Source organism: Mustela lutreola, chromosome 14 (assembly GCF_030435805.1).
Source record: "Mustela lutreola isolate mMusLut2 chromosome 14, mMusLut2.pri, whole genome shotgun sequence".
In the NCBI taxonomy this organism is placed as follows: Eukaryota; Metazoa; Chordata; class Mammalia; order Carnivora; family Mustelidae; genus Mustela; species Mustela lutreola.
In genome coordinates, this window is record NC_081303.1 from 2017547 (window position 1) to 2040510 (window position 22964).

Here is a 22964-nt window from a genome sequence, read left to right on the forward strand (position 1 = left end):
CATGTCACTGGGAGAAAACATACACGTGATGACTTTTAGGTAGTGTTAGAAAAAAAACAACTAAGCACAAAACTGCATGTTGTAGACCAATCTTTTTTTTTTTTTTTTTAAAGATTTTATTTATTTATTTGACAGAGAGAGACCACAAGTAGGCAGAGAGGCAGGCAGAGAGAGAGAGGAGGAAGCAGGCTCCCTGCTGAGCAGAGAGCCCAATGCGGGACTCGATCCCAGGACCCTGAGATCATGACCTGAGCCGAAGGCAGCGGCATAACCCACTGAGCCACCCAGGCGCCCCTTGTAGACCAATCTTGCAGTAGGAGGCCACAAGTCTGGACCAGCTGTGAGAGGACTAGTTATGAAAGAAGTTGGGGGCAGGGGTGACTGAAATGGATCTTAAAGATCCAGAGAATCTCAGCAGATCACTAAGAAGGTTAGGGTGGGAGGAATCTCGCTCCACTCGTTCAACCTGATATCAAAGATGTCAGCAGCTAGTAGTCTGCAGCTAGTAGTCTGGTGATTTTTTTAAATTAACAATAGAGTGGTCACTAAAAAAAAAAAAAAAGCATCAAATACAAGATATCTTGCGGGGTCCAGTACAAAGAGCAACACTGAAGACCAAAGAATAAAAAATAAATTTAAAATATCAGTGAAGACCATCTCACTCTTCTCTCTTTTGATTTGGTCCTCATGAGATGCTCCATGCAGAAGCCAGCCAGCTGGGAACAAGAGACAGAATGGGGGGCAGAAGGTGGGGGGTGTGGAGGCAGTTAAATAGGACGACCTTCATTTCCAGAAGGTGAGAAGCAGGACGTTCTCTGTTTGGAGCTGAACCCCATTACTCTGTTGGAGTTGGAAAGCAAGAACAACAGCACTTTTACAAACTTATGTCTAAGAATGCACCCCTAGAGGCACCGGAGGGCGAGGGAGATAAAACTTGCAAGGAATCAGAGGCAGTAGGAACACATGGGTCAGGTTTCCACTGTATTTAAGGTCAGCAGGTACAGCGTGGAATTAGAACTGGAAATGGAGTCAGGATAGAGAGCAAAACCAGGCATCTTTACATTCCATAGCAATCCTCTCCCCCATGGTCCATGAAAAAGAGAATAAAACACTGAGCTATGTAAGGCACAGCCGGAGCCGGGGCTGCAGGGGTGGGTGAGGGGCACAGTGGGAGCAGAACGAGCTTGCTGGTCTCGCCGAAATCTTTCCAGATGCCACGAAACAGACGCACTTCATCTTCAACACCACGTGATACGTTCTGGGGACGGATCCGAAGGGTCCAGTAACACCTGAGCAGCCGAAGAATTTTCTTCCACGAAGGGTGCTTTAATACGGATCATTGACACTGAAAGAAAAACGGGGAACAGAAATTAAAATAAGGAGCTTAAAAACTGCAAAACTGAACGGTGGTCAAATGTCAGAAGAGGAGTGGAGGAAATGCGTTTCAGGTAGGTTTGGACAAGACATTCACTAAAGCAAAGGAATGAGAAGCAAACCGTAGAGCAACGCTTCTCACACTTGCAGGCGCTTCCACCCAGAGGCGGCGTGAAAATGCAGACTGATTAGGTGGGTCTGGGTGGGGCCCGAGATGCTGCCGTTCTCACAGAGCCCTGGTGATGTCCACGCTGCTGGTCCATGCAGGCGTTTCTGGGGCACAGCCTTTGTTTTCAGATCGGATGAGTATGAGGGGCATTTTAGATAGATTCTGAGCAACGGGCAGTCAAGGAAAAGCGGTAGAAGATGACAATGCTCAAATAAAAAGGGAAATTAGAGAAAAATCAAAACTCACGCAAGGTACGGTGGTGATTCTAAATGCCTGATTCTGGTGGGTCATGAGTTAAGGAAATGGAGACGAATCTAGTTTCATGAAATAAACCACACCTTTGTGTGTGTGTGACACCGTTGTCTCCTTCTTGCAGGGGAGGGGGAAGGGGTGGGGAAAGAAAAGCCAAACAGAGCGGGTCTTATTAGCACCTTTCCAAGGGAGAACTGGATTCTGAGACTCTGCTCTCATGATGACCTTCCAGGGCAGACCACGGTTCAGCAGCTGCAAACGCGCTTGCCGACACAGAGATAAAAATGTTTCTGAAAACAAAATTTCACATATGCCCTCCACTGAGGTTGGCATCGTATCTCCCTGTGTGTCTTGGGTGTAACTTTTACCCCGGCAGAATTTAGACACTGGAAACCAAATGAGGTGGTAAACAGAACCAATTTGCAGAACAGTAAAAATAACCTGGCAAGAACTGAAACCACAGGTGCCCTAGGAGTCGGTCATTCACCGGTGAAGAGCTTTGAAGGAGAAGCACCCAGGGCTGTGTGGGTTGGCACCGGAGCTCTAGAAACAACGCTCCAGTGTTTAGCGTTATGGTTCTCATTTTATGTTTGGCTTGTTCTAGAAACACGCTCTGCTTCTTCCGTCCCACCCATCCTCGGTGCCATCACAAATGGTTTCGGGGAGAAAAACCATCACATCGCTGGGGGAGGAGGGTGTCTGGGACTCGGGACTCTTATCAGTGAGTCCAGAGTTCTAGAAGCATAAGAATGAAGAGTATGACCTTTGGATCCAGGTGGATACAAATCTCAGCTTTGTCATTCATTCACGACCTCAGACTAGGCATTTTGTTTCTCTTTGCCTCTGTTCCTTTACCCCCAAAATGAGAGTATTAATAGTACTTCTCCCCCCCCCCCCCCAGGCTTGTAGGCAACACGGAAGGATTTCAGACACCTATAACACCCAGAGAATTGTGCAGTGTGGAATTGATGCTTCATAAATGTTTACAATTATCTTAACTATGTCACTAGCTCAGGGCCAATGGGAATGTGACTTAACTAGCTCAGTTATAAAGAAAGTTGGATCATGATGTCCATCAAGATCACTTCAATACCTAAAATTTTATAATTCTATGAATTGAAGTCACCTTGGTCAATAAATGAGAGTTGTCTCAAGGCACCTGGGCAAATAATGCTCCTTGGCTAGATCCTTCTAGAACATCTGGCGATGCATTCAGGACCTACCTCGATGGGGCCAACCTTCTATTCCAACTTCTATTCACAGCTCCTCTGCACCCTGAACGCCCCCTGAACACACTGTGCCAGCCCCATGCCGTAGCATGTTTGAATCATTTCCCTGTAGTCCTTCTGCCCTGCTTCTCTTCATACACCTAAATGCCATCCATTCTTCAAAACCAACCCAGGATCCACCTTGTTGGTAAGATTTTCTTTATTGAAAAATACTTTAACACAGTACTTTAACACAAAGAAAAAGAACTTTAAGACAGAGTTCATTGTCCATCACCATCCTCTGCCTTATATTTTTCTGAAAATAATTTTTTAATTTATTTTTCTGTCTTCACTACTCAACTAGATAAAAATCTCCTTGAGGTCTGAGCCAAGGACTTACTCCTGCTGGTGTCTCAGTCAAGCTTAGCATTGTTCCAACACAAAAGTACGCCATAAACAACTATTGACTGATTCATTGTCAGAATCAGTGAGCCATTACACTTTATGCGGCAATTAGCTGAGTGTGGTAATTAACTTAATGCTAATACTCTTCCTGCCAGCCTCTCTTCCTGTCCCCCAAAATCTTCTAAAAAGTTGAACTGGTCTGCTTCCATCTAGTGACAATTAAAAAACAGGTGGTTCCTGTAATGAGAAAACAGCTCTGGGTGGATTGTGCCAGGAAAGACTTTCACTCAATGGGTGTGAGCATGAAAGAAATCTCTACATCTTGTGGATTTCCTGCCCACAGAGATAGGGAGCCCAGCCCAGAGAAGGGCCTAGTTCCCCATTTACAGCACTGAACAGAAGACAGGACAATAAAATAAACTAGAACGTAAGAACCTCCACGAACCTGATGTCCTTATCCAGTCATCCACTTCCTGTCTCATCTAGTCAAGCCTTTATAAAGACATGGCCTACCTGCTCTGTCTCCACTTCCTCACCCCCACTGAACCCTCCAGCCTGGCTATCAGACTTCGGTCATGACCTCAAACACAGAACAGTCTCTGCACTGATACCCTTGTTACATCCAGTGGGAACTCACTGGTTCTCCCAGCAGCCCTGGAAACCATTTCGACTTCCTTCTTTCCTTGGCATTCGTGACCCAGACTCTCCTCATCTTCCTTCTGTCTCTCTGGCAACTCTCCCCATCCCCTTTCCTTCATCAGTCCTTTCAATACTGATGTCCCCCGGGTTCCCGTCCCCTCCCCCAACCTCTTCTGTTCTCCCACTCCACGTGTTGCCCAGATGACTGTACCTGCTCCCAAAAAAGCAGTTAACCTCCTGGAATGTGAGAACCCCCAAATCCACTCTCCTGCCCCAAGGTGGCCGCTGTGCAACAAACTGAACCAATGAACTGTGGGTGAGCCCCAGATGCCTAAAGCTCAACACAGACAGAACCGAACCTGTCACCTTCACCTGCACCCTCACTCTCATTCTTCCGGGTTCCCTTCTCAGCAAATAGTACAGAGTAGACAGTGACCACCCACTTGTTCCTGACCAAACCCGCGATGACCTCTTTGATTGTTGTCTCTCTCACTTCGCCAATTAATTACCACATTCACTTGATTTTACCTCTTACCTCAGAACTCAAACTCACTGTTCTTTCTCTAGATGGGAACCATCAGCTTTAACCTAATAACTTCAAGTGCCTCCAGAACTGCTCTTCGCCTCCGGGCTCACCCAGCTCCCCTATTTGCAGAATGATCCTTGTAAGGTGAAAATTTCAGCATGGCATTCACCTGCTTTACCCCCAAAGACCTCCTTAATAGGGCTTATAAGTTATGATCTGGCTTATGTTGCCTTATATCTCCCCCATTTCTCATTTTTTAATATTTTATTTAAATTCAATTTAGGGGTACCTGGGTGGCTCAGTGGGTTAAAGCCTCTGCCTTCGGCTCAGGTCATGATCCCAGAGTCCTAGGATCAAGCCCTGCATGGGGCTTTCTGCTCCGTGGGGAGCCTGCTTCTCCCTCTCTCTCTGCCTGCCTCTCTGCCTACTTGTGATCTCTGTATGTCAAATAAATTAAAGAAAATTTTTAAAATTCAATTTAGTTGACATATAGAGTAGAATTTAGTGACGCATCAGTTGCCTACAACATCCCGTGCTCATTATATCACATGTGCTTCCTTAATGCCCGTCACCCAGTTACCCCATCTCCTCCTACCCCCGTCCCCTCCAGCAACCCTCAGTTTGTTCCCTGTAGTTAAGAGTCTGAGGGCCAAGACCAGGCTAAAAGGAACGGCCTCATTGGGGAAGCCACAGGCAGAATTCATGTTCCCTACCTCTTCCACATTTCTGAAGGTCAACGCTTATCAGAGAAATAGTCATTGACTTTCCTGCAGCAGGTGTGGAGGCCTGGGGTCCAGAATTATACCTTTTTAGGGCCTGGGATTTATTGGTTTCTCAATAAATGCTTGATGAATGTTTCACAAACACTGTATTTGGTATTGCCCTTATATTTTCCTAGGACAAGAAGAGACACATCGTCGTGCTTCCAATCCTTACAGAAAATTCAGGGCTTATCAGAAAGAGCTCCCTTCACGTAGCTGTCCTTTCTTAACAGGGCATCATTTGTTCATTCATTCATTCATTCATTCTAATCCCTTGACCCTAAAGCAAAACCACTCACACACATAGAAGCCAGAAGCACAGTTTTTAAAAGAGGCTAGTAGATTATCACTTTATACGGAAACTGCATTTGAGTGAGACCTCATGTAGCTACCAAGGAGTTGACATGTCTGACTGTAACAGGAAGTATCTCAAGGAAGGTGGAGAAAAGATCAACAGATGTAGAAACTTCTCGCTGATGAAACTTACCTTTCCCGGGACTCTTTACCTAAAAATAGAAGAAACAGAAAAATGGCATCAGCGAGAGCAGATAGTTCCTTTTTTTTTTTTTTTTTTAAGTAAGAGCAAAAGCAGAGTCCCATTCCCAAAATTGGCTTTTGGGGTGTATTGCGTATTTGTTGGTGAACCCCATCTGTGTGTAAGGAGATTTGAGATGCTGGCTCTGTGTGCTAATTCAAACTGGTGTGTACTCGTGCGCAACAGACACATTGACACAGACGCTTCTGCATTCCATCCCATCCTCTCTGCTGGTCGTAAAGACAGAAGTCTAGCTCCAACTGCCGGACAGGCAGACCCGCTCCATCCAGGCACGTGCTTACCCCCTACCGCCTGCCATCTTAGCTCACCTTCACATTCCCCCCTAAGAGACTTGGGGCTGGAAGTATGTGTCATGACGTCTCACACCACCTCCTCTGGGAGAATCCACAAAGAAATTTCACTCGGGTCCCAGTGGTAGGAATTACTCACTCATCTGAGTACCTGATGTGTTTTTAACCTTACAAACACAGCGACATCATGACCAGTTGCGCTCCCTTCTTTGATTGGCTGCCGGGAACCAGACCCTGAGCTAAGACCCTTTCCTAGCAAGTGTATAGGATTTCATGACCTACCTTCTTGTGTCCCAACTCCACTTCTTGCTCTAACTTCTTTTTATTCCCCTAATTTTAGCCTTCCTTTTCTTACCTATTTTTAAACTGATTTTTAACTTACTATGTGGAATGCATTTCATAAACCTTCTTACATTGTTTCCAAAGACAAAAGAGTGTAACTAAGTAGATTAATGAACAAACTGCAGAGTTAGACTCCAGAGGAAATAAAACAAAAAAAGAAAAATATATCTTTTTGAGAAACAAACAAATCGCTGGGAAGCACTATGCTTCTGTGGTGATTACGTGAAGCTCTAGAATCATCCAGTCTGGGTGCAAACCTGCTTTATCAGCTGTGCTGTGTGTCCGGATAGCGGCTTAGTCTCTCCGGCCACAGTTCCTCCATCTGTGGAAGGAGCGTGATAACCACATCTTCCACACCGAGTTGGTAAAATAAAATGTATTCCAAGTATTTAGGCCAGGGCCTACCACACACAGTGCTCAGATGTTGTTTTAAGCATTTAAAATGTTAGGCTTTACTCTTTTACACATTTCCTCCAAAATTTCAGCCTTCTGATAACATGGGCTGAAGACATTTGACCAAGGAGAATGAAATCTGAGCTAACTTCAGGCTCTGTTTATCTTCGTATAAATACATTTTCCTTTTAGGACCAATGACACACATAACAAAATGCGGGCAAGAATCTGTTACTACTGAGAGAGGTCTGCTTGAAGAAAAAGGAACTAAGGGGCACGTGTTCAGTTTCGTGTCCTATTCTAACCCTGTGGGTTGGTTTGGGTGGGGAATTCTTCCAACCAAGAGAAAACAGAGAGCCTCATTAATCTGAAGACTGCCACTGTTGAGGTCCTGTGAGGGTGGGGATCTGATCTCCGATTCTGGCCCCTGCCAACATGGGATGTGAGACATCTGGCCTTAAAATCCCTGCCTCAGTTTCCTTATTTACCAAAGGGGGCAATGATAATGACTTATGAGAGAATGATTATCTAGGGGACAAACGTGTTTCTAGGCAAGCCCATTCAGAGGGACATGCATTTCTGGAGCCTGGATTTATTTCTCTTCCAGAACAATGAAGCAAAACATGGATATCAAGGCTATTAAGGCAGGTGCCAAACTGTAGTTTTAGTAGATTTCTCTGAGGACAGGACAGGAGTCAAGAACACAGTCGTTTCACTGGGTAACTAGGTTTTAAATATTCGCCTGGGGCACCTGGGTGGCTCAGTGGGTTAAGCCGCTGCCTTCGGCTCAGGTCATGATCTCAGGGTCCTGGGATCGAGTCCCACATCGGGCTCTCTGCTCAGCAGGGGGCCTGCTTCCCTTCCTCTCTCTCTGTGATCTCTTCCCTTCCTCTCTCCTACTGTGATCTCTCTCTGTCAAATAAATAAATAAAAAATCTTAAAAAAAAAAAATATTCGCCTGTCTTCTTTTTCCAGCTTGCTACACCCACCCCAAACACCTGTGACATCCTTGGAGTAGATAACCACTATACACATGAGACTTACTGCATTTAACTTTTTTTCTTGTAAATGTGTCAGCTACACTGTCAGAAAAGCTCTGGGAGGTTAGCCTGGGAACCTAACCATCACCCTAACACCGTTTCTATAGTAAAAACATTCTTCTTGTTGCAAAGAACTAAGTGACAATTGCAATCTTTGGAAGATGAAGTCACTTGAAAATTGGAGCTAGCAGAAGACGTTCCGCAGATGAAGTCTATTAAAATGCTACATTAAAGGCACCCGACTCCCCTACAGAGTGAGTGATTTTTGGGGCTTCTGTTCTCTTTGCTGGCATACGTGTATCTAGCCTCACTGCCCGTTATCTGTTTCCTGTTTGCCCCACACTTAATCCCACAGCAGGGGCATGTAGTTTTCACGTTATCAGTTTGAGATCTTGTACAGAAATGATACCAACGTAAAAAAGTGTAAAAACAACCCCACTGCTGTTCTCACCCCTACTGAGAGAACCGCCTTTGCCAGCCAACCCCCGCCCTGCACCCCACACCCTGCTACTGAATGCAAGTAACTTCACTCTGGTCTTTTGATTCTACTAACAGTTATTAAAGGACTTTGGAATTTGGGACTATGCTCCTTAATAAGGTGACTCACAGCCCCCAAAACCTTAAAGGTTGTTTAGAGAACAGCCCCCATCTCCCAGAGGGCTGTGTGTAATGGGCCACTGCATTCTCTACCCTTCAAGAGGACTACTGGGGTCAGGCTTTGGAATCTCAGTGGAAAAGATCATCAGTGGTGGGAGAAAAAAAAACCCTCTTTCTTCCCATGCCTTAGAGTAGTACTTGAGTGCGTCATATTGTACTGTACGATGATGGGATCCAGTCTTAGCAGAATTCCCAAGAGCAGGAGCAGAGATATTCGAACTGCTTGGTGCCCTCCCTTGGCCCTAAGGAAGTGCTTGCATGTCAACAGTGTCCCCTTCCATCATCTTTCTGGGTCGGTTATAAAACTAATCTAGTGTCATTCTTAAATTGGGGATGAAAGATCAGATCACGGGAGAAGACCATTAGGGTTGGGTAGTAAATATTCCTGTCACTGGTGGTGAGGATGGGTGAGGGGCAGCCCTTATAGACCGCACTCACGGAGCAGAATACGGAGTAAATAATCAATGGAAGTAAAATTAAAATGGCGATGAACTGACTCCATAGAAAGGCAACACCAAACAGCTGGTTAGCAGTTATTTCGAGGTCACCGATGGCCTCTGAACTTAAAGCAACGAGAGCTCAAAAGCTGGTCTTGTCCCTGAACTTCCTAGTCTTAAATGTTTCTGCTGAGTAAGTTTGGCCAGATGTGGCGGTGCACACTCCGGGCCTGCCGCAGACTGTGGGCCTGTGACCAGCAAGTCGGTCCCGGTTTAGGGTTTGGACACACTTGCGGGGAGGTGAGGGGAGTGGGGCTGTTGTTTTCCCCAGTGCTGTCCCCTGCATTGGTCCAAGCAGCAGCTTCTCGAACAGAACAGCCCTCCTCATTCGCTTTTCCTCCCCGGGGCCAGAGTCGGGTGGGGGAGGGGCGAGAATGCTGTGTATTGGGTTAAAGCTGTATCCTCAGTGAATAGACATTGCGGAGAAAACGTGAGGGTTTCTTTCCAGGGACAATGCAATTCCCACACGTCAGAAGCCAGACAGGTGTGTGACTCAGGTTTTGGGGAACAGTGCCTTAAAAACCTTATTGGTCATTAGATTCCTTCTCTAGTGGAATTGTAGCACTGAGATCAAAGGCATTTAGGGTCTTAGAGGACAGAGATGATGCATCCTTTTTTCAGAATTAAAGAAGAGCAAAGAGCCATTAAAATATCTCATTTGTCTGTTATCACCCTGGCACGGTACCTTGAAGACAATAGGTATTTTTAAAAGGTTTGTCAGAGGATAAGCACAAATCAGCCAACTTGTTTTCATGGAAGTGTGCATGGGCTGTTTCACACACCCCCAGGGATGCTGGTGACAGGACACAGAACTTGGTATCCCACTTCAGCTGAACTGATCATACTTAATTTCCTATGGGTTTCTGTATTTTTTTCCACTTTGAATTGTGTTACTTTCCTATGAAGGTGAACTCACATACCTTTCTTTAATCTTCTTGCCAGCCAAATGATAAATGCCAGCCCAGCAAAAGCAGTAACCATGACTGCCACCGGAATGAAGATAGGATTATAGTCGCCTTCCTTGATCATTGAGAAGCTTCTGTCCACTTCTGAAAGAGAGATACGGAGCATGAGACCACGGCAGTACTCGCTCAGAGCACCTCATGACGTTAGGCTTTGTTCCTCCGCACATCTCCTAGTAAGAGCCACGTGACGTCATTTGACAGGTGAGGACACTGGCATGGGAGGGACCAAGACGAGTCTCCGGCAGAGGGAGAGACAAGACAAGCTTTTCTACCCCAATGCCTATAAATTCTTAATCTCCAGATTTGCAGTTCATGGAACTCCCAGAAGAAGTACCTAAAAATCTTGGCAAAAAGTGGTCATCGTTGTATTTATTTCCGTGACCTTGTTCAATAGTTGGGACTCAATGATGCTGAGAAGACCTAACATGTCTAATATGACTTCAAGAAAAATAAAAGCCAGTGATCTGAACCAGGTAACCTATCTGTCAATGGAAACTATTAATGCTTTTATTTTGAGACAGCTGTGGAAACAAATGTATTTGTTTGCATGGCAAGGACCTACACTAAACTGTCTTTCAAGTGATGTGGACTTACCATGTATTTCTAGTTTCTTTACACATAAGTAGATGGATACACCTCTATCCTCTTGAAAGAGTGAGCTGAGTTTATTTGGGAACTTTTATTGAAAAACTACCCATATGAAAAAACTATGTTCTGTTACCACCGATCAAGTAAATGTACTTTTATCTATTAGTAGAATGTCTGTGTCCCTTATTCTTCGTGTTACTTTGATGAATCTTTCCAAGGTGCATCCACCTTCACACCCAAATGTATAATAGAAAATAGGCTCAAGTTCCCAGATGACCCAAACAGAGGACAACTTTTTAATTCACCTTATTTAGCATGGGCACTGTGTTGAGTGGGGGGGGGGGGCGTCCATGGAAACGAGGAAGACATGGTCCTTCTCATACACAGATTAGGAAGGCATCAGCTTAGTGATAACAGAGAAATATCTGCTATTTTGGGAATTAGGGGGTCACTAGTGACCTTTGTAGAGATATTTAAATGGACTAATGCAAATGATATAGTAGTGAAATGGAAGAATGAGTAAGAAATAAGTCAGAGACAGTGCCTAGCTGTTAAGATAGAAACATCTAACACTAAGCATCTAGGGCCTAGCTGTTAAGATAGGAGTTGAAAATCAGCTGAAGAGAGAAAAGGCTGTCACTGAAGGAAGACATAAGAACAGCCCAGGATTTTACAGTAAATTAATGTGTACAAATTTATCTTTAGGCCATTCACACTTAACAATGAAATTTAAAGGTTTAATCTATCTTCCCCACTCTCTTATCATTTAGCAGTTCCATTTTTAAGTATTCATTATATCGGGACAAATTTATTCCCTTTGACATTTTGGACTAGGGCTTGACCAGATTTCAGATGATCCACAAAAAGCTTTCCTCTCCCCAATTAACTCCGTTCCTTCTGAGCAGTTGAGGGTGCATGTGAAGGTAGAGCTGAAGTTCCCCAAGGGGTGACTACCATCGATGGCCCCCAAATTAGGGGCCTCCAAAGGCTCACACTGAATCACTTCAATGAAAAAGGAAAGTATTTCTGAGTATTTCTGAGCAGAGACCCTCCCTTGACCAAAAGTTTTTAACCAAAGTCTCTTGACTCAACTGTGGAACCATCTGAATGTAGACATTTATTATCTCTAAAAAGTTAGTTCTGATAATGCCGCTCCCAGACTTTATTTTCCTGATGGTGATGGAGAGTGGTGAGTCAGAGGGGAATCCAGGGGCACTGACAGCCCTTGCTGGGGGGAAGGTGGCAGAGGGTGGAGTTGTTGCTGCTCCAGTCCTGGTAATTCTCCAGCACTGCTGGAAGGGTACCATGCTACATGGCCTTGGACATGACATGGAGATGGACAAGAGCAGTCAGGGAATGTGCTCAGTGAGGGCACAGCATTCCCACCCTGTCACTTGATCTAAAGCAAGCAGTGTTGACAAACACCCCAATTCTCTGAGGTGAGTCACTCAACTTTTATAAAATTCAGCAGGTCGCTCAACTTAGTTCTATGATTTCAATGTGATTTTGATAACTTTTTGAGAATTAAGCCAGTTAAAATTGTGAATCCACTGCATAAATGTAGAAAGTGTAACCAAAACTTCACAAGTTCAGATACCACCAGTTTTCTCCCATATAGGGATAGCCTTCTTGAAGGTTAAAAAAGAAAAACCCACCATATTTCAAATGAAAAAAAAATAAAAGAGAGAGAGAGAGAGAGAGAGAGAGAGAGAGAGAGACTGTGTGTTTTTCACAGCAGCTGTTATTCCCCTGAGAGTTCACAGAGGAGGAAAGGTAAAAATGATTTTAAGAATAAACCAAATAAAACAATCAAAAACCCTACTGAGGCACCTGGGTGGCTTGGGTGGTTAAGTGTCTGACTCTTAGTCTCAGCTCAGGTCTTGATCTCAGTCAGGGTTGTGAGTTCAAGCCCTATGTTGAGTACACAGGGCGTGGAGCCCACTTTAAAACAAAAAAACAGCAAAACCCCCCAAAACCAGAACACCAAAACTGTCAACCCCCTGGGAAGGAATTTGGTTGGTGTTCAAGAAGATGACACAATAAAAGGGTTACTGAGAGAACAGAACAACCAACATTTAACTAAGGTTCAACAAGACTGACAATTTATGCCATGACAATGAGAAAACTAAAATAAAACAGTATAATCACACCACGTATTATTATTTTTGCTAATTATTTTTTTTTTTTTTTTTTTTTAAAGATTTTATTTATTTATTTGACAGAGAAATCACAAGTAGATGGAGAGGCAGGCAGAGAGAGAGAGAGGGAAGCAGGCTCCCTGCTGAGCAGAGAGCCCGATGCGGGACTCGATCCCAGGACCCTGAGATCATGACCTGAGCCGAAGGCAGCGGCTTAACCCACTGAGCCACCCAGGCGCCCTTGCTAATTATTTTTATCAACATATACTGTATTATTTGTCCCAGGGGTACAGGTCAGTGAATCATCAGGCCTACACACTTCACAGCCACACCATGTATTATTGAAAATTGTGTATATACTGTGAGATGGTTTCAGAGGTATTTGGTTGTTTTTTTGTTTGTGGTTTTTCTTTTCAATTTAAGCAACAATAATCCCTTTAAAAAGCATCACAGTGTGATCTAAGTTAGATTAAACTGTGTTCCAAAGAGGACAAAGACTTCTTAGCAAATCTCTACTGCATTTTCTTAGTCCGTAAACCCAAGGAGGCCATGACAAAACCTCTGGTTTGAAGAGTTACTCACCTTCACAGTTTGGTTCTTGAGATGACCAGTTTCCAGAAGGTCCACAAGTGGTTTCCTCAATCCCAATGAGCTCTGTTCCCTCAGAGCAGTTGAAGGTGCACCTGGAGGAATAGCTGAAGTTCCCCAGGGGGTGACGACAGTCCATGGTCCCCAAATCAGGGGCTTCCAAAGGCTCACACTGAATCACTGCAGTAAGAAAAGAAACAGTACTGGCTGGTGTGAAGAGGACTTGATGTCTGGGTTTTACTCCTAGCTCTGCCTTGGCATATGGTGAATTAACCCTTCCAGGTTCGGTCTCTTCATCTGTGAAAGAGGAATCATGGGCGCCTGGGTGGCTCAGTGGGTTAAGCCTCTGGCTTTGGCTCAGGTCACGACCCCAGGGTCCTGGGATCAAGTCCACATCAGACTCCTTGCTCCTTGGGGAGCCTGCTTCTCCCTCTCCCTCTGCCTCTCCCCCGCCCCCTGCTCATGCTCTCTCACTCTCTCAAATAAACAAATAAAATCTTAAAAAAAAAAAAAAGAAGGAAGAAAGAGTAATCATAATGACTATTAACTTCCTAGAGCTGGGGTGGAAATTAAAAGATCTAATGTAAGTCAAGGCCTTAGAAGAGAACCTGGATCATAGGAAGTCCTAATTAAACACTAAGCTAAGTCTTTTTATTATTGTTGGCATTATCTGAATGTTTAAAACTACATAGGTTTACATGGGAATGATTAGCTCAGTTTGGAAATAGCTGTCACATCAGAGTTCCTAGGTATATTAGAATGCTGGGAGCAGGAGATGTGGAAAAGAGTGGGGAGGCTTTAGGAAGCATCAGCCTTGAGTCTGTCTTCACCCTTTATAGGTCCTACCTTCAGCCCCTTCAGAGACTATGTCCCTGATTTGTGGTTCACAGTAGATCAAACTGACTTGTGGTTCACAGTAGACCAAACTGAGCCTTAGAAATAGTGATTTCACATTTGTAGGGCCTGCCATGCCATTTGAGGAAGTACTTCAAGTCTTGTGTCCTATTGATGATCACATTTGAACCATCATTGTGACCTTAGTTTTGAGATTTCAATGAAGAATGGACTAGAAGCATTAGAAAATTTTTATATTTTCCATATACAGTACAAGTCCAAATTAACTTACTTTCTCCAATTTAACTCATACCTGTAAGCACATGCCTAATATACTCCAGGCCTAGTCTCAATCTGCCATAGGAAGCAGTAAATAGTACTTACTGATCTCCAGCGTCAGTCTCCCAGGGACTACAGACAAGCGCATGGATGACTCCAACGAATGTGGGGCAAACAACAAAGAAACATGTGCAGCAATTGAAACAGGGGACAGGGAGACTTAGTTTGCCTTAGGGTCCAAAGAAAGCGTTCTGGGGAAAAAAAAATGGTTCCTGAACTATGTCTTAAAGATGAACAGGTGTGTTAGCCATGTCAAAATGAGAGAGAAAACCATGAGCAAGTCAGTGGGATACGAAGCACACATGAAAAGTGTGGAGAACGACAAGCTTTGTGATGTTACTAGAAGGAAAGAGGATGCAGGGGATGATGTCAATGAGATTAGAAAGAAAGGTGGGAGGGGCGCCTGGTGGCTCAGTGAGGTAAAGCCTCTGCCGTCAGCTCAGGTCATGATCCCAGGGTCCTGGGATCCAGCCCCGCATCGGGCTCTCTGCTCAGCGGGGAGCCTGCTTCCCTTCCTCTCTGCCTGCCTCTCTGCCTACTTGTGATCTCTGTCTGTCAAATAAATAAATAAATCATTTAAAAATAAAAAAAGAAAGAAAGGTAGGAGCTAAGGCAAAATGCTGTTATCTTTTTTCAGGCATTAAATGAGTACCTATTATGTATTAAGCATTTCTCTAAGCTGGAGAAGTTCAGGTTTCACCCTGTAGGACAAACAATAGTTAGAAATTAAAAGGTGGATATATGTGTGATGTTCGTTTGATTGTTTTTGATTAATCAGCCTACCTATAGCATGAACAGTATTTTTAAGTGGAGCTAATTTAACCTGGTAAAACTCAACTAAGAAATTAAAGCAACAATCTAGGAGGAATGGGGGCACTAGTAGCAGCATTGATAAATAGGAGGATATTAGGGAAACAGTAAGTTATAAAAATGAGCATTGTGTTACTTTGCATAAATGTAAAGGGAGGTGAACGAACTTCATACCAGAGTACTCATGTAAATGGTGGTGCCCCATAATGAGATAGAAACACAAAAAGGAAAGCTGGCCGGGACAACTGATGTTATAATCTTTGGGGCATCGCAAAAGATATGCTTAGCATATTTGGAATTCAGGGCTGGACAAAGATTTGTCAGTCCAAAGCTCACATGAATTTGTGAGTCCACAGAAGTTGGTAAGTTTAACCAAAGTGGGGTCATGTAGAATCCCTGGACGAAAGACAGAATGACATAAAATGAGAAATAATGGTAGCATAAGGGCTTGGGCAAGTAAGTGCCCATGAAGAAACGCAAGGAGAAATGATTAGAGGTAGAAAGAAGGCCAGAAAAGAATAAGAATAAAAAAAAAAAAAAAAAAAAAAAAAAAAAAGAATAATAAAATGAAAGCTGAGACCAAAAAAAAAAAAAAAGTAAAACGTTTGAAAGAGAGTGAAATGGACATGCCAATGATATAAGAATTTAAAAAATAAAATATAAAAATATTAAGGATAAATAAATAAATAAATAATAAAAATAAACTTCAGCAGTAGAGTGAAAGTATTGGGTGAGAATTGAGTGAAATGAGTAAGACCTATTCCGGTTGGTTGGCATTGAAATTTATTTTGGCTTTAATTCTTTACCCTTTACAGACATTGCTTTTCTCTTCTTAGAATTTTCTATACTGTGCACCAGATGCTTCAACCATAGTTTTGAAACTCAATCAATATCAGTCAAAGGATTTGACATTTCTTTCAGTAGTGAGTTGACTGGGTCAAAGACTCCCTGACTTTGAGTCTATGTACTCTTTGCTTTCTGTTTCTACCACCATGACTGTGAATGATTTCCTACCGATTCTGTCCATCTTCTCTTTCTGTTCTCCAGTCCATCTTACACATTGCTTCTAGGAATAGTGCCCAAATGCAGGTGCTAAGATACTAAGTGGCCTCCTGCTGTCAAGTAAAGGCCAGATTCTTTCATTAGGTACTTAATTCCAACTTACCTTGCTTTCCATCAAATGAAATTATGAGCATATATCACTTCCACTAGCTAATTGCAAATCCTTTATGGGCAGAATCTGTAATAGATTTGCTTTTCTATCCCCCAAAATCATAGCCCAAATAAATGTGTTGGATTTATTACCATATTTCTCTCACCTATATTTTGTATCATTATGTGAACTTTTCTTTTCAGCCTCGCCTTGTCATAACTTTGAGGACTACATAGAAATTAAGAGTACCTACTAGGTAATTTACCCTCCTAACTATAAATGACAATGTTTCTTTCAAGGTTTGGACTTCTAATGAAACCGACAAGTTGGCAGGATTGAGTCCCCTAAGAACAGGAATCTACCAACTGCCTTCTTTGGGCGGTTTGCTAGAAGTGGACTGAAGTTTCATGCTGACTTATGAAACCATTCAGGAAACATAACCACATTGTGCAAGCATATTCTTCTGATCGAAAGTTCTCATTTCTCGGAATGGCTAGTATCATTTTGTCCCAGTCAACCTCTACAAGCTACAGGGACCCCTGTGACTATACACAGCAAGAATCAAGTCAGGAAGGGGCTTACCAAATTGACACTGAGACCCGTAGAAGCCCACATCACAGCTGCAGGTGGAATTATTGATGGTTTCCACGCACTCTCCATGGTTGCTGCATGACCAGGGCTGACAAGAAGCTTTAAGGGGGTGTAGGGGCCAGAAATAAATTATTTTAACATGATTACTTCTTAGTCCTCATAGTCATTTCTTCAGGTATAGGTAAGTTTTTGGCTGCAACTATTTGAATGAACAGGAAAGGTTTATTTGCACATTCATAGCTGTTTTGCAATAAAACCATATGCTAGAATCTTTTAATTTATGGGATATTCTGGCCGTATAGCCACAGACATATGCATAGAATGAATTTGCCAATGCCAATACTCTATAGCATTTTGGGGAAACTTAGTTTGTACTCTGAAACCCTTGGAATCGCTTTGTTTTAAATGTTTTAAGTAGGTTAGTGATGACCTAGCCTCAACCATTTCTGCAGTATGCCTGGCAATCCCTTCCTTTATAGAAAGTACTAGAGAAAGAAAGAAGTCTGCACTTGCTAAATCAGTAAAGAGCCCAATATGCAAGAGAGCAAATGAACTGTGTTTTCACTGTTGACATATGACTTGGAAAAACACTGGCTGTTTTGGAGCTGAAAACAGAAATCTCCATCCTCCACAAATAACGAAACACAGCAGTATTTCCTGCTATGGAAGGATATAACATTAAGCCAAGAAGGAGGCATGAGCATAAAGCCCCGACCTTACAGCGAGGAAACAGAGGTCACTTGAGCCAGAACTCCCAGCCAGATCCATCTCTGCTTCCACTTCCCTGCCTTACTTCTTACACACACTTACATACTGACAGAAGTGGATTTTGAGGTGTCATTTCTGGGTGTTAGGAGCAGCCTCACACACCAAAAATGCACAGAGAGGACCTGATTTTTATTTTATTTTATTATTCTTTTTCTAGAGGACTGGACTTATTTTTAGAATGTGCTGGAAGCTGCTTCCCTCCCTGCCATCCCTCTGGGATGAGTCCCATCGCTCTCCCCACTTTGGCCCCTCCTTACCTGTGTAACAGAGGGCTCTCTTTTGTTTGTAGCAAGAGTCATCATTCCACTTTCCTGCGTCTTTGACCCTCTTGATGTAGATCTCCACACAGTCCTCTTTGGACTTCCTGTTGTTGGGCTCTCCGTTTCCCCAGTTCTCTGCTTCTTTGGTAAGAGACTTGTTGGTTCCCACCCAAGTCCATATCCCTTCGACCTTCCGGATTCCTATCCAGTAGTAAGTGTTGATGAAGGGAAGTGTCCTCTCCAGGTACTCAATTTCCCCCTTGTTTTGTATGGCAACTAAATCTGTGTAATTTTCTTGGCAGTACCTTCTAGCCTTTGCCCAGTTCATGGGTTTTTCAGAATAGTGGTAAGTCCAGCCATTGGTTCCATCACGTGCAAGGAAATCTGCAAGACATGAGTGTGAATTATACAGGCTCACGGTTACAGCCGAAAAGAAGCGAGAAGTAATCCAGACTGAGCTTGCCACTTAAAGATGACAACACCAAGACCACAGAATCAGTCATTTGCAGATTTGAGGTAGAACCTAGACCTTTGGCTCCTAATCACTTTTCTCCTAATGTAATACTTTCTGCTCACTTCTCTATTTTAGACAAATTTGGTAGCTTCTAAGATTTTATTTCATAACCTCATTTTTCCCCAAAATTCTTCCAAGTGAAATTTAATCACCATATTTTAGAAATCCATATTTCTTTTTCTATTTCTGTATAATTATATATCCTTAAAATGTATTGCCCACTCCTTTTTATCATGGGATAATTTCCTAAAAGCTAACATTTATGTTTCTATGGGAGAAGTAATATAAGGACAGGAATAACAACATACTTTAAGTATTCTCTTTCATATCAAAAAGGTAATCTTTTACCACAGGAAGAGCTACTTCTGGGAAATCCTCCATACATAGCTTAAGCTATTTTTAAAAAAAACTATTTTTTTTAAAAAAGAGTAATTTACAGGGGCGCCTGGGTGGCTCAGTGGTTTGGGCTGCTGCCTTTGGCTCGGGTCATGATCTCAGGGTCCTGGGATCGAGCCCCATGTCGGGCTCTCTGCTCCGCGGGAAGCCTGCTTCCCTCTCTCTCTCTCTCTCTCTGCCTGCCTCTCTGCCTACTTGTGATCTCTGTCTGTCAAATAAATGAATGAAATCTTTAAAAAAAAAAAAAAGAGTAATTTACAAAACTAAATGCTGCAGGATTATGAAATTTACTTAGATCATGTTCTGTACACAAGGATACTCAGCTGATGGTGTTTAATAATCATAGGGTGCTTCAAATATGAGGGCTTTGACAAGACTGAAACAAACACATAATTACGCAATGACCTCATGGTGTTATATGCCATTCGAAGCATGGTATGATCTATGTGAAACACTGTGTTACCGTTAAGGTAAATGTTTTTGTGGCCATCAATATCTATTGAGTTTTCATTGTGTAGGGCAAAAGCCATGGAGAAATACCAAAGAAAACATAGATCCAATCTTCACAGTCTCCTAAAGGTTCTGAACAAGGAATAACAGCCGTAAAGAAAACATAATTAATCTTGATCCAATTAAACATACCAGAATTGAACAGAGAACTAAGAAACAGATATGATTAATGAGTAAAGAATGTAACAAAATACACATTTGTAACAGAGTTTTGAAGGAACATTCTACCAGGATATAAGTTCTAAGAGGGAAGAAACTGTTTGGTTCGGTGCTGTATCCCCAGGGCCTAGAACAGTGTCTGACACATCAGAGGGACTTGTAAAAACATTTGTTGAATGAAAAGAGCACTAGCTTTGCAGGTGACATGAGGTACACATGGCGTAAGGAATGTGTCAGGGGCAGAGGAAAGCACATTTGCTTGGCCAGAGCTCAAAATCTAAGCTGGGGGTAAGAAGCACTAGCTTACTTAGGAAGGGGAAAGAAGGTTCAAAACAAGTGCTGGAGAATCTTCAAGAATCAGACATAAAAACTCACCACACCAATGGGAGAAGAAATATATATATGCATATATATTTAAAATAAATATATATTTAAAATTACATTTATATATAAATTTAATATATGTTAATATATAATATAATATAATAAATATATTCTATATTCTTGCTATATTAATTAATATATTATTAATATATAATAAATACATTATACATTAATATGTGTAAATTTATAAATATATTCAAAATTAAATTTAAAGGTTAATTTAAGTGAGATATATATATATAATATATATATAATATATATATATTAATTATATATATATATATATAATATATATATATATTCTGACCTTCAGGAGCTCACACTTTCATTGTAGAAATGATGCTGATGTGCACTAAACTACTGAAGGAAAACAAGAGCACCGAGAACCCAGCTGGCTGAGTTGGAAGACATGTGATACTCTTGACCTTGGGCTTTGAGTTCAAACCCCATGTTGGGTGTGGAGATTACTTGGAAATAAAAATCTTAAAAAAAAAAGAAAAAAGAAAGAAAGTTCCCTGCTAAATATTTGGTATGGACTGTAAGTGTCCCATCAGATATTTCTTAATTGACTTTATTTCTTCATAATTAAGACTTTTGTGGAATTATCAAGATCTAGACCATCCAACAAAGGTGTGTCAGGGTTAGGAGGTTTCTGGGGGAGGTACTAAAAGTAACAGGAAGAAAAAGATGTTTATAAAAAGGATAGAACTAACAACTATCTACCTCATAATCTTCCCTGCAATTGCATGCACTCAGGGGATATTTAAGGAGACTAAGCACAAGTTAAAGAAGGGCTTAGCAATAAACAAATACCGTCACATACCACAGCAGAGCACGGCCCAGACCCACACCTTGACGGAAGGCCGCGAACCCCTCTGAAAGCCGTGACATCTCCATGGAAATATCTGCAAAGAAAATACAGAATTATAGTTAGATTTATATTCTTAAATCGCAAGTTTACAGCACCTTAAGGAGGGGGTTGCAACCTTCTTAGAATTCAAAATAAAATACCTCTGCTCACGAACCCTGTCTGAAGTGAGAGGTTTCTTAGATGTGCATGAAAAAAGTAGCATTAAATTTGCTTCAAAACTGTTACAGAGTTGTAGCTTTTCTTTTGTTGCTTTTTTTCCACCCTTACCTTTTAGCCTCAGGTTGCTGATTATTACCACGCTGATTCTTTTCTACATTTCAATAATTTTTGTACTTTCCACTGAGTTGTTAGATGAAACTATTTTATATTTAACATGTATATTTTTTAAGTGTTCTCTCTTTTTTTTAAGGTTTTATTTATTTATCTGACAGACATAGATCACAAGTAGGCAGAGAGGCAGGCAGAGAGAGAGGGGGAAGCAGGCTTGCTGCCAAGCAGAGAGCGGGGCTCGATCCCAGGACCCTGAGATCATGCTGCTAGCTGAAGGCAGAGGCTTTAACCCACTGAGCAACCCAGGCGCCCCTTAAAGTGTTCTTGATTGTTTAATGAACTATTGATGTCTGAGATTAAAATGCTAAAATCTTAAACTAGATTACAATGGTTCAATGCTTCAAATACTTAAAAAGTATTAGCTAGCCGGGCACCAGTAAAGAAAAGCAGTTCATTTCTTTTTCAATTTAAAAAGAAATACATTTTGCAGAATCCAGACCACAAGTTCTCTGCCCACCTTAAAACCATATCTTCTGAATTTATTGCCTCTCAGGTAGCCCCAGTGTTTAGCTGCAAAACTGCCTATTTCAACAAGATAGAATTTCCTCAAGGATCTCACCAGAAACAAGTCAATGAGGAGAAATCAGCACATCTGAGATGAAAGAGTCTAGAAGCACCCTTTAGACTCAGCATTTTTAATTCTTGGCTTTGTTAAAACCAAAAATGAAGTGTCTCGTTTCTTGTCCTTTGCCACCTGTCTCTGCAATCCCAAGGGGGTTCTACCTGAGCACCTGGAAATCTTTGAGGCTGAGAAGCTCACCATGGCTTTATTTGTCCTTCTTGAGTTCTTCTGGAACGCAGCCTCTCCACTCAGCACCAGGGTGTCTGGGTCCTCGCCCACAGCTAGGTGTGCTGCGTTTGGGGAGGCTGCGTGGAGGCCACCAGAAAGGGTTGCTTTTTTTTTTTCATTTCTCAGACTGAGTCTCACATCCTCCTTCCCTCCCCCTACTTCCCCCCCTTCTTGCTCCCCTTTCTCCACCCCTTTGCTAACCTGGCTTCTGTCATCACCCTGAGAGAGAAGGAGCTGCTGACCAGCGCATGTTGTTAGATTCTCGCCTCCTTCCCTGTTTCCTTCCCTCCTGCCTTCCTGCCTTTCTGCCTCCTCCTCCTCCTCCTCCCTCTCTCTTCCGCCCTTCCTCCACTCCACTCCCTTCTCTCTCTCTCTCTTTCCCTCCTTTCTTCTTGGATAAACCCTGCACTACCTCTTGGCTATCCATGGTAACGGGTCCCAGATAACTGCAAAACACACGATCACAACAGCATTTGGCACCAATTCCCAGTGCCGGCCCAGCTTCAGTAGAGGATTCCTGCGCCCTCTTTCCTTGCGTGCCCCCTCCTGGAGGTCCCTGGCAATGGCACCTCCTAGAGTTCGGCCCTAAAGAAGGCAAAGCCTTGGGGAGGTGTTTGCCCTGGGAAGTTTGGGGCCCTAGAGCATTTTTTATTTCTGGAGTGTAAAATGTGAAGGAAATAGACTGCATATGAAATTAGGACCTATATTATGGAAAGGAAGAGTGATGACAAAATTAGATTATATATATATATATATTTAACATATAATGTATTATTGGTTTCAGGGGTGCAGGTCTGTGATTCATCAGTGTTACACAATTCACAGCACTCATCATAGCACATACCCTCCCCAATGTCCACGCAGCCA

At 42.6% G+C, this 22964-nt stretch overlaps 1 protein-coding gene across 2 annotated transcripts; it reads right to left on the reverse strand.

The window, feature by feature from the left end:
- Positions 1 to 968: 968 nt before the first annotated feature.
- Positions 969 to 22323, reverse strand: SELL (selectin L). Of its 2 annotated transcripts, XM_059145890.1 has the most exons (9): positions 22299 to 22323; positions 22068 to 22174; positions 20930 to 21011; positions 18141 to 18527; positions 17107 to 17214; positions 13383 to 13568; positions 10030 to 10158; positions 5822 to 5840; positions 969 to 1345 (listed from the first exon to the last, which is right to left on the reverse strand). In XM_059145890.1, the coding sequence occupies exons 2-9, from the start codon at positions 22068 to 22070 to the stop codon at positions 1327 to 1329; spliced, it is 933 nt and encodes a 310-aa protein (XP_059001873.1). In that variant the 5' UTR covers positions 22071 to 22174; positions 22299 to 22323; the 3' UTR covers positions 969 to 1326. The 2 variants fall into 2 exon arrangements, with proteins under 2 accessions (XP_059001873.1, XP_059001872.1); XM_059145889.1 differs by lacking the exon at positions 22299 to 22323 and having other exon boundaries at positions 22068 to 22224.
- Positions 22324 to 22964: the final 641 nt, after the last annotated feature.

Coding starts and splice junctions, on each gene's coding strand:
- SELL (XM_059145890.1), bottom strand. Junction 18,528..20,929: donor CTGGGCCGTGCTCTGCTGTG/GTATGTGACGGT, acceptor CATGTCTTGCAG/ATTTCCTTGCACGTGATGGA. Junction 10,159..13,382: donor TCAAGAACCAAACTGTGAAG/GTGAGTAACTCT, acceptor TCTCTCTTTCAG/AAGTGGACAGAAGCTTCTCA.